Source organism: Aquarana catesbeiana, linkage group LG02, assembly GCF_042186555.1.
Source record: "Aquarana catesbeiana isolate 2022-GZ linkage group LG02, ASM4218655v1, whole genome shotgun sequence".
NCBI classification, from domain to species: domain Eukaryota; kingdom Metazoa; phylum Chordata; class Amphibia; order Anura; family Ranidae; genus Aquarana; species Aquarana catesbeiana.
The window spans coordinates 18870335-18883908 of NC_133325.1; the positions used below are offsets into that span (position 1 = coordinate 18870335).

General features: G+C 45.2%; 2 protein-coding genes and 1 pseudogene across 2 annotated transcripts in view; 2 read left to right on the forward strand and 1 right to left on the reverse strand.

Moving 5' to 3' along the window:
- Positions 1–5486, forward strand: part of LOC141129606 (vomeronasal type-2 receptor 116-like) — a 113668-nt gene extending 108182 nt beyond the window's left edge. The window contains exon 6 of the mRNA XM_073617705.1: positions 4597–5486. Within this exon, the coding sequence (XP_073473806.1) occupies positions 4597–5486 (890 nt within the window). The remainder of the gene's footprint in view (positions 1–4596) is intronic.
- LOC141126683 (uncharacterized) overlaps positions 1–13574 on the forward strand; it is a 640228-nt gene that overhangs the window by 362066 nt on the left and 264588 nt on the right. The gene's annotated exons all lie outside the window — the stretch shown is intronic.
- LOC141126685 (large ribosomal subunit protein eL15-like) lies at positions 5984–6644 on the reverse strand (annotated as a pseudogene).

The window sequence follows — 13574 nt, forward strand, 5'->3', positions numbered from 1 at the left end:
GAGCACTGGCTTAACCACAGCAGAACTTAAAGCCTCTACACTAGAGACTGATTATGCACAATTGCAGGACCTCCAAACCTATCTGACCCTGCAGAGGACTCTGCAAGAGGTTAGTCTCCTCCATACCAAAGCCACAAATTCCCTGGGAATTACAGACCAGTTAGCCTAACATCAATAGTATGTAAATTCTTGGAGGGGATGATAAGGGACTATATACAAGATTTTAGTAATAAGAATGATATCATTAGCAGTAATCAGCATGGATTCATGAAGAATCGTTCTTGCCAAACCAATCTATTAACCTTCTATGAAGAGGTGAGTTGCCATCTAGATAAAGGAAGGCCCGTAGACGTGGTGTATCTGGATTTTGCAAAAGCATTTGACACAATTCCCCATAAACGTTTACTGTACAAAATAAGGTGCGTTGGCATGGACCATAGGGTGAGTACATGGATTGAAAACTGGCTACAAGGGTGTGTTCAGAGGGTGGTGATAAATGGGGAGTACTCAGAATGGTCAGGGGTGGGTAGTGGGGTTCCCCAGGGTTCTGTGCTGGGACCAATCCTATTTAATTTGTTCATAAACGACCTGGAGGATGGGATAAACAGTTCAATCTCTGTATTTGCAGACGATACTAAGCTAAGCAGGGCAATAACTTCTCCGCAGGATGTGGAAATCTTGCAAAAAGACCTGAACAAATTAATGGGGTGGGCGACTACATGGCAAATGAAGTTCAATGTAGAAAAATGCAAAAATAATGCATTTGGGTGGCAAAAATATGAATGCAATCTATACACTGGGGGGAGAACCTCTGGGGGAATCTAGGATGGAAAAGGACCTGGGGGTCCTAGTAGATGATAGGCTCAGCAATGGCATGCAATGCCAAGCTGCTGCTAATAAAGCAAACAGAATATTGGCATGCATTAAAAGGGGGATCAACTCCAGAGATAAAACGATAATTCTCCCGCTCTACAAGACTCTGGTCCGGCCGCACCTGGAGTATGCTGTCCAGTTCTGGGCACCAGTCCTCAGGAGGGATGTACTGGAAATGGAGCGAGTACAAAGGAGGGCAACAAAGCTAATAAAGGGTCTGGAGGATCTTAGTTATGAGAAAAGGTTGCGAGCACTGAACTTATTCTCTCTGGAGAAGAGACGCTTGAGAGGGGATATGATTTCAATTTACAAATACTGTACTGGTGACCCCACAATAGGGATAAAACTTTTTCGCAGAAGAGAGTTTAATAAGACTCGTGGCCACTCATTACAATTAGAAGAAAAGAGGTTTAACCTTAAACTACGTAGAGGGTTCTTTACTGTAAGAGCGGCAAGGATGTGGAATTCCCTTCCACAGGCGGTGGTCTCAGCGGGGAGCATTGATAGCTTCAAGAAACTATTAGATAATCACCTGAATGACCGCAACATACAGGGATATGTAATGTAATACTGACACATAATCACACACATAGGTTGGACTTGATGGACTTGCGTCTTTTTTCAACCTCACCTACTATGTAACTATGTAACTATTTGCTCCATCAGACCCAGCGGATTTTCGAACAAGGGGCGAGGACGGGGCGTCTCTTGGCTTGGCTAGCTAGAGAACAATCTGATCCCATATTGCTGGCCCTGATGGAGTAGTGCAGACAGACCCAGCTCAGATAAATAAGTGCTTTGTTGCCTACCACCAAGATCTATATGCTTCCAAGGCTACACTCTCCAAGGAGGAAATGTTTGTGTACCTGTACCTAGTTTGACTCCTACTTATAGGGACAGGATGGATGGTCCCATAACCTTGGAAGAACTGCAGCTTGCTGTTCAATCTCTCCAGTCAGGGAAAACCCCAGGCCCTGATGGGTTCCCACCGGAATTCTCATTACTTAATGTTGGTGCTAAAATCCTGGTGAAGGTTTTGGCTGTTCGTCTTAATAAGGTTATCAGTGCTTTGGTGCATCTGGACCAGACTGGGTTCATACCGGGTAGGGGAACGGACATTAATACTGATAGATTATTTACCCATGTGGCCAGAGCAAATGAGCACAGCCAGTGGGTAGTGGCCTCTTTGGATGCCAAAAAGGTATTTGATTGTGTAGATTGGTCCTACCTCTGGGCTGTCCTTCATAAATTTGGGTTTGGTCCTAATTTTATTCTATGGATTTTTATACTATATTCTGCTCCGTTAGCTAGAATACGTATGAAGAACTCTCTGTCCCTGCCTTTCCCCCCTTGGTAGGGGTACCAGACAGGGTTTTCCATTGTCCCCTGGCCTGTTCGCCCTAGCAATGAAACCCTTGGCAGCCATGAGCAGGATTGCTTAGAGTTATCACTGTATGGGTGATAAAAGAAAAAAAATTGTTATATGCTGACAACACCCTTCTTTACTTGACTGATGTTACCTCCTCACTGCCAAATTTTAGACTTATTTTTTTACTAAGGTGAATGCCATACTCACTAGTTTTATTTGGTTGGGAGAGACCCCAAGATTGGCCTTACCTCTTTTACAGTTGCCCCTTAGCATGGAAGGTCTATTACTTCCTAACTTCCAGCTATATTATTGGGCTTGCTATTGCTAGGCATTGTTAGATGGTGGTTCTCACAACCTAGGGACAACCCTTCTGTGACTTTGGAGATCGTATGCAACACTTAGTAATCTGGTCTTTAGGGGTCCTAAGGCCCATTCGATTCAATTATGACCTTAATGCTTAATGTGCACCACTGTGATGGTCTGGCATAGAATGTGGGCCACATATAATAGCCCAGAGTCCTTCTCCCCTCAAATCCCTCTGTGGGCTAACCCATCCCTCCTGCACATGTGCAAAATTCCGGGTCCTAGTGTATGGGCCTCTAGGGTGCTCTAGGGGTGTAGTGGGTCTTTAACATATAGTATAGTAGGGTCATCTGAGAACATTCCCTGAACTTAAGACAGCTTACCACTTACCTAACTGGATGTTTTTTAGGTACCTGCAGCTTATGCATGACTCTAGAGTCTGACCCTATAGAGAGGATGTTGACCTCCAGCGTGATGGATAAATCTCTTTCCGCTCTCTAACTACACTTGTCTTTGGCTTATGCAGCCAAAGAGAGTTGGTTATATTTCAGATGGCATGCTGATATCCCTACCTTGGAGGAGGATGAATCGGAGGATTGCTTGGGATCTTACAGTATATCACTACGCACCACTATGTTCTTAGCAGGGATAGATTTATCCAACTCAAGTTCCTGCATAGGGTTTATTATACCCCCCAGCGCCTAGCAACCATTTATCCATCTGTTTCTTCGGCTTGTCCACAGTTTCAGGCCTCAGAGGCCTTGTTTCTTCCTATGGTATGGTCTTTTGCATCCTTACAGTTCTGGACGCAGGTGGTGTCTGATGTTAATTCGGTGTGTGGTTTGACTCTCGGATTGGATCCCAAAGTTTTCTTGGTAAATGTTTTTGACGACTCTCATATGAGTAGATATCTGAAACTTTTTATTTGCTATACTTCTTTTTTTGCATGCAGGGAGATACTCCTATGCTGGAAGTCCTCCCAGCCTCCCACGGCCACTTTCTGGTGCTCTACTGTGAATCAGTATAAACTTACCTTTCTTAACCGAAAGTGCCCTAGGAAGTTTGATCAAATTTGGTCTGCCTGGATAGATTCCTGGGGTACAGGGGTGGACTAATGGCTCTAGCCTGTTTAAGCTGCTAATGTTAAACACTTATTCCCTAAGTTGGGTATTTGATAATTGCTGTGTTGGTTCCCCTCTTTGGTTCCCTCTCCTTACCTTCCCCCCATCCCCTGCTCCTTCCTTACTACCTCCCCCTTTCCTAAGCCCTTCCTCTTTTTCCTCCCATTCTTACCCCTTTCTCCTTACTCTCCCCTTCTTCTGCCCCCCCCCCTTTTTTCCTCATAGATGTCACTCAATTCTAGCAACTATGTTTGGCATTTCCATCCTTATGTCAGTATACAACTCATGTCTGTTGCCTTGAACGTTTGTACTTGTACCTATAGTTTTCTCTTTTCTGTTGATTCTGTTGGTACTTCAGTAAAAATAATTTATGTTTTAAAAAAAAATGACTCAAACCATCCTCCTATCCTGTTTTCCACAACATAGAGACTAATCACTCTGTGGACGCAAATAAGAGAAGTTAATTTTCAGGGTTTTCAGACAATTGAAATTTAAACTCCCCATTATCATTTCTGCCCTTAACACATTGGGGTTTATTTACTAAAGCTGGAGAGTGCAAAATCTGGTGCAGCTCTGCATAGAAACCAATCAGCTTCCAGGTTTTATTGTCAACGCTGAAGTTAGAAGCTGATTGGCTACCATGTACAGCTGTACCAAATTCTGAGTGCACCAGTTTTAATAAATACACCACATTGCATGCATTCCTTTTTATAATCTTTACCATGTCTTTATGGCAATGACAACTTTTCTTCCACTTGCCAATAGGCAGTCTCTACCTATAGGAATTCAGTTGTGAGATAGATAGATAGATAGATAGATAGATAGATAGATAGATAGATAGATAGATAGATAGATAGATAGATAGATAGATAGATAGATAGATAGATAGATAGATATTTTTTTATCTCTCTCACAATGCTCTTCTTGCAGACAGTGAAAACTGCATAAAATGTCCTGATGAAGAATGGCCAAATGAGAAGAAGGATCGGTGTGTTCCAAAACTGGTGGAGTTTCTCTCCTACACTGATACCATTGTTGCAGTATTTTCAGCTGTCTCCATCCTCTGTTGTCTTCTGACTGGTTTAATATTGAGGATATTTATACATTACCAGGACACCCCCAATGTTAAAGCTAATAACCGGAATCTGAGCTATCTTCTCCTGGTCTCCATCATGCTGAGCTTCCTCTGTGTCTTCTTGTTCCTCGGCCATCCAGTAGATGTGACCTGCATGCTCCGTGTCACCTCTTTTGGTGTCATCTTCTCAGTTGCCGTCTCTTCTCTTCTTGCCAAAAGTATGATGGTGTGTATTGCTTTTAAAGCCACCAAACCTGGGAGCCTCTGGAAGAAATGGATGGGAGCCAAGCTGCCCAATTTTATAATTTGTGTCTTTTCACTGGTGCAAGTCATAATCTGTGTCACTTGGTTGTCTATTTCTCCCCCCTTTCAGGATCAGGACACTCACACTTATCAGGGGAAGATTATCATTCAGTGTAATGAGGGTTCAGTTATCGGCTTCTACTCTGTCCTGGGATATATGGGGCTTCTGGCAGCTGTGAGTTTCATTATCGCCTTCTTAGCCAGGACATTACCGGACAGCTTTAACGAGGCCAAGTACATTACCTTCAGCATGCTGGTATTCTGCAGTGTCTGGATTGCCATGATCCCAGCTTATCAGAGCACCAGAGGGAAATACATGGTGGCTGTGGAGGTTTTTGCTCTAACAGCCTCAAGTTCTGGACTTCTTGGCTGTATATTTTTCCCTAAATGTTACATAATTCTATTCAGACCTGACCTGAATACAAAAACATTTATCCACTAATATGTATGGAACAACACTGGGTTACAAGTGGTTAGAACATTATCTCTATTTTTGTTACTAAGTATTTTGCTAGTGTATTGAGAATGAACACCGCTGGTATCAGACACTTTGGATTTGTTGGAAATCTTGTTCCCTGCTGGGTGTAGTGGTTCCTCCCACCAGCCGTTCCATCACTACAGAACAATGTAGTCACTTAGTGAGGAGAAACCACAGTGACCAGAGGGGGACAAAGTATCCAAAACATCCTAAATTGTCAGATACCCGAGACACCCATCACCCATCAAAGATTTCACTCACCACCTTCCCAGAAGATAAATATTAAACATGTTCTTTTATAGGCTGATTGTATCATTATTTTAGTGTTTATGTCTCTTTAGTTATATTGTATGTAGATGTGTCCGGCTATATTAATAAATACATTTTGTTGGTGCCTTCAAGAATACTTTTTAAAATTAAAGTTGATGGAAGCATGTACTGAGTAGGTTCACTTTTTTTGTCCAAAAACAACTTTATTTTAATGTTAAATTAACAAGTATGATCCCAGTTAGCGGTAACGGTGGAGCTGAAGAGTGTTGCGTCTTCTCCAGGCAGCACAATGAGAGCCACCAATGGTAAGATGGAACTTGTGATCTTTGCCAAGACCTTGACTCTTTTTTCCAGCGGATGTCAGCCCACCCATCTCCCTGTGTTTGTGCACAGCTTTTGTGATCCATTGGGTGCCTGGATTGCGTCTGTTGGTCTTGTGGAAAGTGTCAATGAGGATGATCTCAAAGATCTTATAAGTTGAGTCTTCACCAACCCAATAGGATTTAAGGACTCTTAGTCCTTCACAGTGACGGCCAGCACGCTCCTCAGCAACAGACTGCAGGCTGCGAGCAAATCTGATCTGGTTAACACCATGTTGCACAAGTTTACCATAGGTTGTACCCTTGGGCATGGGGTGCTTATGTCCACCACTGCGAACTCTGACAAGGTAGATGATGTACCCTTGCTTGACCTTGTAGCCTAGTCTACGAGCTTTGTCTGGGAACGTAGGATGTGGTGCGCGATGGAGAGAAGACAGTGGGCGATACTGCAGCAGCGGATACGCAGGAGAAAATACATTACAGCTGACTACTTCTTCCTCCATAGTACTTGCATGTACTTGTAGGCACCCATGCTGACTTATGCTGATAGCTTGTCAGCCAGAAAGGAAGAAGCATGTTACCCAGAATGCCTTATGATGAGCAGGGGGCACAGGGCACTTCCAAGTTCACATTTTAAGTGATAAATTGACTTAATTTTAACGCATATTATCTTCATAAGACCTAATAAAAAAATTCTTCCTCCTTGTATAAATTTCTTTGTAAACTGCTACCACAAGGAAGTATTCTGCTTCCCCATACAATGCTGCAGAGACAACACTCCGACCCCACACCTTGCCAGATCCTGATATGCAAACTTCCAGGTGATCATTGATCAGTTGTAGGTTTTATTTTGAAGGAGACATTAAACACTAGACTTATGTTAGCTTAATATGTTTTGAAAAATGTTCTTACTCATAAGGGGCCCCATAATAGGGTATTTCTATCATCTCTGAGATCTTCTAGTCAGACGTGTCAAAGAAAAAGCTAAAAAGATAAAGAAGGAACAATCCCTATATTCCTAGGGTAATTCCTATAAGTATTCTAATTATACACACTAAGAACAACACTGCTTAAAATATATATACATGTAGCGGTACCCCCTTGGGGGCTGCTGAGTTGATTATAGCAATTTGCCAATCACCCCGCTTCTGACCTCCCATCACCAAGTATAACACACCACCACCAAGTCAATAGTTAAGTTTCCTTGCTCTTTATTTGTTGGGGATGATCTGGGTGATAGGGTTGAAATAATGACTTAGAGTTCCACTTTAATTGTTTCTGTTTTTTCTTACCTGTGTACGTATCAATTGTTCTATTTAAATTGTTTGTGCTCCTTTCTTACCTGTGTACGTATCAATTGTTCTATTTAAATTGTTTGTGCTCCTTTCTTACCTATGTACGTATCAATTGTTCTATCAATCTGTATCTAGATGGAATTTGGAACTGCTGAATAATCATTACATGTTCGCTGATGAGAAACTCTTTGTACCTTAACCTCATTTGGTAATGCCGATAAGATTACTGCTTTTGGAACTGCCTATAAAAGAAGTAAAGGGAGCAGTCCTTTTTGGGGATGCTCAGAACTGTGATACAGACATACCTGACTCCGTGTCATTATTCTTATAGAAGCAATAATTTGGCAAAGCAATATAAACTTAAGCAACTTGTTTAAGAGTTGCCCCTAACATTTTGGCGCCCGAAACAGGGACTCACCGATGATACTACAAGAGGTGGACGAACGCGGCTGACGGAACAAAAAGACAGGCATTCCGGGAACCACAGATCAAAAAAAACCTGCGCAGGTAAGAAAAAGCTTTATTTTTCTTATATTCTGTGCTCCCCTGATTTGTGCCTATCCGTTCTGTCAGTTACGGTTCTCCTGGTTTTAAAACACCAGCCTCTGTAGTGGTGAGTCTAGAATTACTGGATATTTTAGTTTATATTGCTGGAATTATTTGTTTGTTTTGTCTGTCTTGTCTGTCTTGTCTGTCTTGTTGAGAAAGTGAATGAGCCTTGTCAAGGATGGTATGAGTTAGAAGGTGTCACGGGCATGGCCAGAGCGGAGGCTGTTGGAAAGGACTGTGTGCAAGCCTGTTGCCCACCGATTATGGGCCCTAGCATCTGAGGTGAATGAGAAATCCAGTCTGAACTGTATTAATCGGACTCAGTCATGTATATATTGTATGGGGACTCCTTACTGTATATTTGTGTCCCTGAAGAGGGAGGGGGATTCCTCCAGCAGCCCCCTGCTGATAAGACTGATTCATTCTGCTGGGACACATCCTGTGAGGAGATGCTGGTGTTATCAACATGTGTTTATGTTAATTGAGGGAGCTGATCACATTAGCCACCAGCCCTGGCTAATAGACGAATGGTCTAGGCTGAGGAGGGGGGAGATTGTTGTTTGTATTGTTAATTGTATTAATGTGTGAAGCTCGGTGCCCACAAGACTGTCATCTGGTCTGGGTACATTCTGTAGTAAATTAGGTCATGTTAATTAGGTTAGCTTTGAGTCATCCCTGCTGTATAAAGGTCTGTGAGATCTCAAAATAAAGGTAGTTCTGATGTACTCCAAGACTGGTGTTGTCTAGTTCTTGGGGTTCCTATAGCCAGATCCATTGGACTCGTGTTCCAGAACTTAGGAAGCGGTATACAGACGGAAGCACTCAAGCGGAGTGTGGGGCGTTCCGTGACATTGGTGGCAAGCAGCGGGAAAGCTTCCTGAAGTCTGAAGTCTGGGACATCCAAACCTCCAACTGGATCCAAGATCAGTATAGCAGACTTCAGTCACCCCAGCGGAGATATGGACCTGGCATCAGAATTCCCGGGGCTGCTGCGGATCATCCTTTCAACGTACACCAGGACTGTGTCTGAGGATGAATACCTGGAGCTCAGGCAGCTGATTCGGGTGGAGCTCTGGATTGCAGCCCTCCGTCTCGCTGGTATAAAACAGGGCAAGTGCTTTCCAACCCAAGAGCAACGGGCCAGTGACCAACGGGCATTGCGGATGGCATTCCTGGGAGAGCAGCCCCAGGAGCAATGGGTGACTGAGTTGGACAGGTTGGTCCAGCAGGAGATAGAGCTGGACAATCTTTATCGGGCTCTGCAATGGCACGCAGAGGAGGAATATTTAGGGGAGACAACAGAATGCTCTCCGGAGGGATATGACTTTGGCGGCCCTGGATTGCTGTGGGAGAACCTTACAGATCTTTTTATGTTTGGCGATGAGGGGGAACCTGACCTTGAGGACATGAGAGACTATAGAGAGTCTATGCTCGGTCTTGCAGGGGTCTCAGAGCTCAAACCTGATCTGGACCATTTGCTAAGGAAGGAACAGCATCTGGAAAGGGCATACAGGAAACTACTAGAACAAGTTCAGCAGCATGCCAGAGAATCGGCAGTGGAAAATCCAGAGATTGCCATCCCCAAACCTGAAGTGCTGACAACAGGGCAGAGCTCTGCTAACCTCTGTCCAGAAATGATAACATCTTCTGGGTTCCATGGACAGGAGATGGTGAACCTCTATCCCCAGACATCAGTTGCAGAGACATGGGATTTGATAGACTTTTCTGCTGAGGAAGAACAACCTGATGAGCCTCCAGCAGAAGAGCTGCTATCAGGGCCAAAGTTCACTGTGTTCTGCCCAGCACCAACAGTGGCTTCGGCCTTCCTGAGAGAAGAGGTAGTCGTCCTTTCTCCCACAACACTGACAGGGACATGTGATTTTCTGCCAGCAGCATCTATGGAGTTAAAACAAACTTCTCCAGCTGAAGATCTGGTAACTGAACAGAGGGTCCAAGACCTCTGTCCCACACTTTTACCACTTCCAGAGACTGGGGATTTAATAGACATTTCTGTAGACGAGGAACCACCTAGCAAACCCCCAGCAGAAGTGCTGGCAACCGGACAGAGGGTCCAAGACCTCTGCCCCACACCTGCAGCAATTGTGGAGGCTCAGGGTGAGAAGATGGCAATCACTTCCCAGCAGCAGATACAGGGGGAGAAGGGAGAGGAGGTGTGTGTTGTCCCTCCCCAACAGTTGGCCAGGGTGGAGGAAGTGGGCTTTCCTCCCCAGCAAAGATCCGTGTACCTGGGAGACAGTACCATCGACATGTCATCCCAGCAGCCAGATGAGGGAATGGAAAAGGAAGCAGCCGGCTCACCTCCCCAATGGCAGCTACACAGTTTGGGAGGGGAGGAAGCCAGCTGCCTGCCCCAACAGTTAGCCGGAGCAGAGGATGCGGAGTCCCCAGCAGAAGTGCTGGCAACAGGGCAGAGTGCTACCAACCTCTGCCCAGCACCGGCAACAACTACAGAGTTCCAGGGAGGCAGGGCAGTCGGCCTCCCTCTCCAACAGTTAGCCGGAACAGATGGTGTGGGGTTTCCAGCAGAAGGGCTGGCAACAGGGCCGAGGACTGCTGGACTCTGCCCTCAACTAACAGAGGATGGATTTCCTGTGAAGGTGGATGGGACTTCAGTCTCCACCTGTATACCCCAGGGATGCTGGGCAGTGGGCCCAGATCCCCAACAGCAGGATGGAGTGAGCCCAGTCCCCCTGTCTTCTCTCCAGCGGCAGAAAGGATTCCAGGGAGAAGGGCCAGTCCGGGCCTCTCCCCAGCGGCAGATATGTTCTCTGAGAGAGGCAGAGGATGGCTGGGTGAGTAATGCACTGTTTGGGATGATTTGTTTGGGGTACTGTGTGGGTACAGGCAGTAGAGGACTGGAGCTGTGGACTAACTTCGGAGTCAACCCGTCTGGGGTCTCCTCCTGTGTTAGTCTCCTGTCGAAAGGGGAGAAATGTCACGGGCATGGCCAGAGCGGAGGCTGTTGGAGAGGACTGTGTGCAAGCCTGTTGCCCACCGATTATGGGCCCTAGCATCTGAGGTGAATGAGAAATCCAGTCTGAACTGTATTAATCGGACTCAGTCATGTATATATTGTATGGGGACTCCTTACTGTATATTTGTGTCCCTGAAGAGGGAGGGGGGATTCCTCCAGCAGCCCCCTGCTGATAAGACTGATTCATTCTGCTGGGACACATCCTGTGAGGAGATGCTGGTGTTATCAACATGTGTTTATGTTAATTGAGAGAGCTGATCACATTAGCCACCAGCCCTGGCTAATAGACGAATGGTCTAGGCTGAGGAGGGGGGAGATTGTTGTTTGTATTGTTAATTGTATTAATGTGTGAAGCTCGGTGCCCACAAGACTGTCATCTGGTCTGGGTACATTCTGTAGTAAATTAGGTCATGTTAATTAGGTTAGCTTTGAGTCATTCCTGCTGTATAAAGGTCTGTGAGATCTCAAAATAAAGGTAGTTCTGATGTACTCCAAGACTGGTGTTGTCTAGTTCTTGGGGTTCCTATAGCCAGATCCATTGGACTCGTGTTCCAGAACTTAGGAAGCGGTATACAGACGGAAGCACTCAAGCGGAGTGTGGGGCGTTCCGTGACAGAAGGGGATTGCCGAACTAAGCAACGGAATGCGCCTTACCTCACACGATTGGGAACCTGAGGGCTTGTGAGCTTGGGGGTCTGACGCTTATGCTTAACCTCACATCTAACTCATAAACCATAGACGGGTTGAGAGTATAAGCCCTGTCTGCTCCATAAAGCAGGGATAAGAGTGTATGAGAGGGATTCCCAGATACGGGGAGGGAATAAGGTCTCAACAAAGTCCCGAGATCTAGTCGGATACCTGGCCACTTAAAGGAATGCTTGTATATGTTGTAGCCGCATTTTTGTATATGTTGTAGCCGCATTCTGGTTTGTTATTGGGCTAGCATATAAAGTAATTATTTATTATTGGGCTAGCATATAAAGTAATTCGGTTTCAGAAATCTCATTCCGGAGAGGTTTCTAGAATTCTAGCACCCTAGGAGGAAGGCAACGAGGAACTAGTGTAACTTAGCTGGTTTGCTATTGGGCTAGCATATAAAGTAATTATTCATTCTTGTATATGTTGTAGCCGCATTATATTGTACACTAAGTGTCCCACACGCTACCTAGGCAGGACTGTTAGAATGGGCCAGAGGAACACAAAACCCCGTCAGGGAATTGTGGCGCACTATACGGTGCCACAGATAATTAAGAACATTTATGGGAAAACCGAAGCACAGGACTTAAAGGATGTCCTTCGTAAATTTAAGGTGAAAGGAGCAGCGGGCTTAGACCCGGATGTATGGAGTGAAATAAAAAGGGACAGACAAGGAGAGGTGTTAGAGAAGCAATGGATGCGTCAGGTTCAATGCTTAATTAAGGTCTCAAATAGAGCGAAAGAAGAGGGGTGGAAGTATAATCCAGATTGTGATGGTTGGGATATGAAAGATAGAAGAACAAAAAATGTCGAGGCTCCCAGCTCAGCCATCCCACCCCCATACACTGACGTAGAACGCAAACCACACAAGATATATCCGGTACTTGAGGGGAGAGGATGGGTTTGTCAGGATTGTGGAGCACAAAACCCAGAATGGGCAGTAGAATGTGTGCATTGTGGGGCACAAAAACCTCATCCAGAAACTGTAGCTCCCGTACGCACTGATACACGCATTGTTCAGGTAAACAATCCAGAATTTGGACAAGCAGCCCATCCAAATGCCCCGCCTACTGTCACTCGTAGAATACAAATAAGGACTTGGGCACCATGGTCGGCAGACACCCTTATGGCATTAATACAGAGCGCCCCAGACCCGGTAGCAAAGCCAGCTGCTTTTTGTAGATTTGTGACACAGTTAATGAATACACATGAAGCGACCTGGCAGGATGGGGAGGATCTATGCAGACACAAAATGACTCTGACCCTGTTTAACCAGTTTATGACAGAAATAGGTCCACACAGACCTGCAGGACAAGTTGATGGGGATGGCAATTTAGAGACAGGACATGTCAGACATATAGACTCAAGGGCCCCTTTTATTGCTAGATTAGAAGCTTTTTGTCAGGCAAAACAACAGGAGAGGGGGTCCATATCACCCATGAAGCAAATGCCAGGACAGACTGTATCGGAATTTTACTTATCTATGGAAAGTATGATGGCAGATGAGGGATTGGACTTGGCCCTGCCAGTCACAATCCGAGCCTTCAATAGACAATTTATGGAGGGATTAATTCCACAGATAAGTGAGAGACTGAAAGCCTGCACACCAGAGTGGAGGGCAACTAGAGATAGAGGGACGTTGTTACAAAAAGCGCAAGGCATAGAGGCGGACTTAGCAGAAACCAAAGGGAGGAAATCTCATGCTATCAACGCACTCGGGGGTCCCCAAGAGCAAGGTAGAGGTTCCTTTCGCAAACCCCTTACCTGTCACTACTGTAACAAGATTGGTCACATCAGACGCAACTGTAAGAAAAGAATAAGGGATGAAGGAGAGGAAGGTGTTGATTCTCCAGTTAATCAGAGAAGGAACCAGCCCAGGGACAACAAAAATAGTCATATCAGGCAGCAGGGAGATGGTCCACGAGCA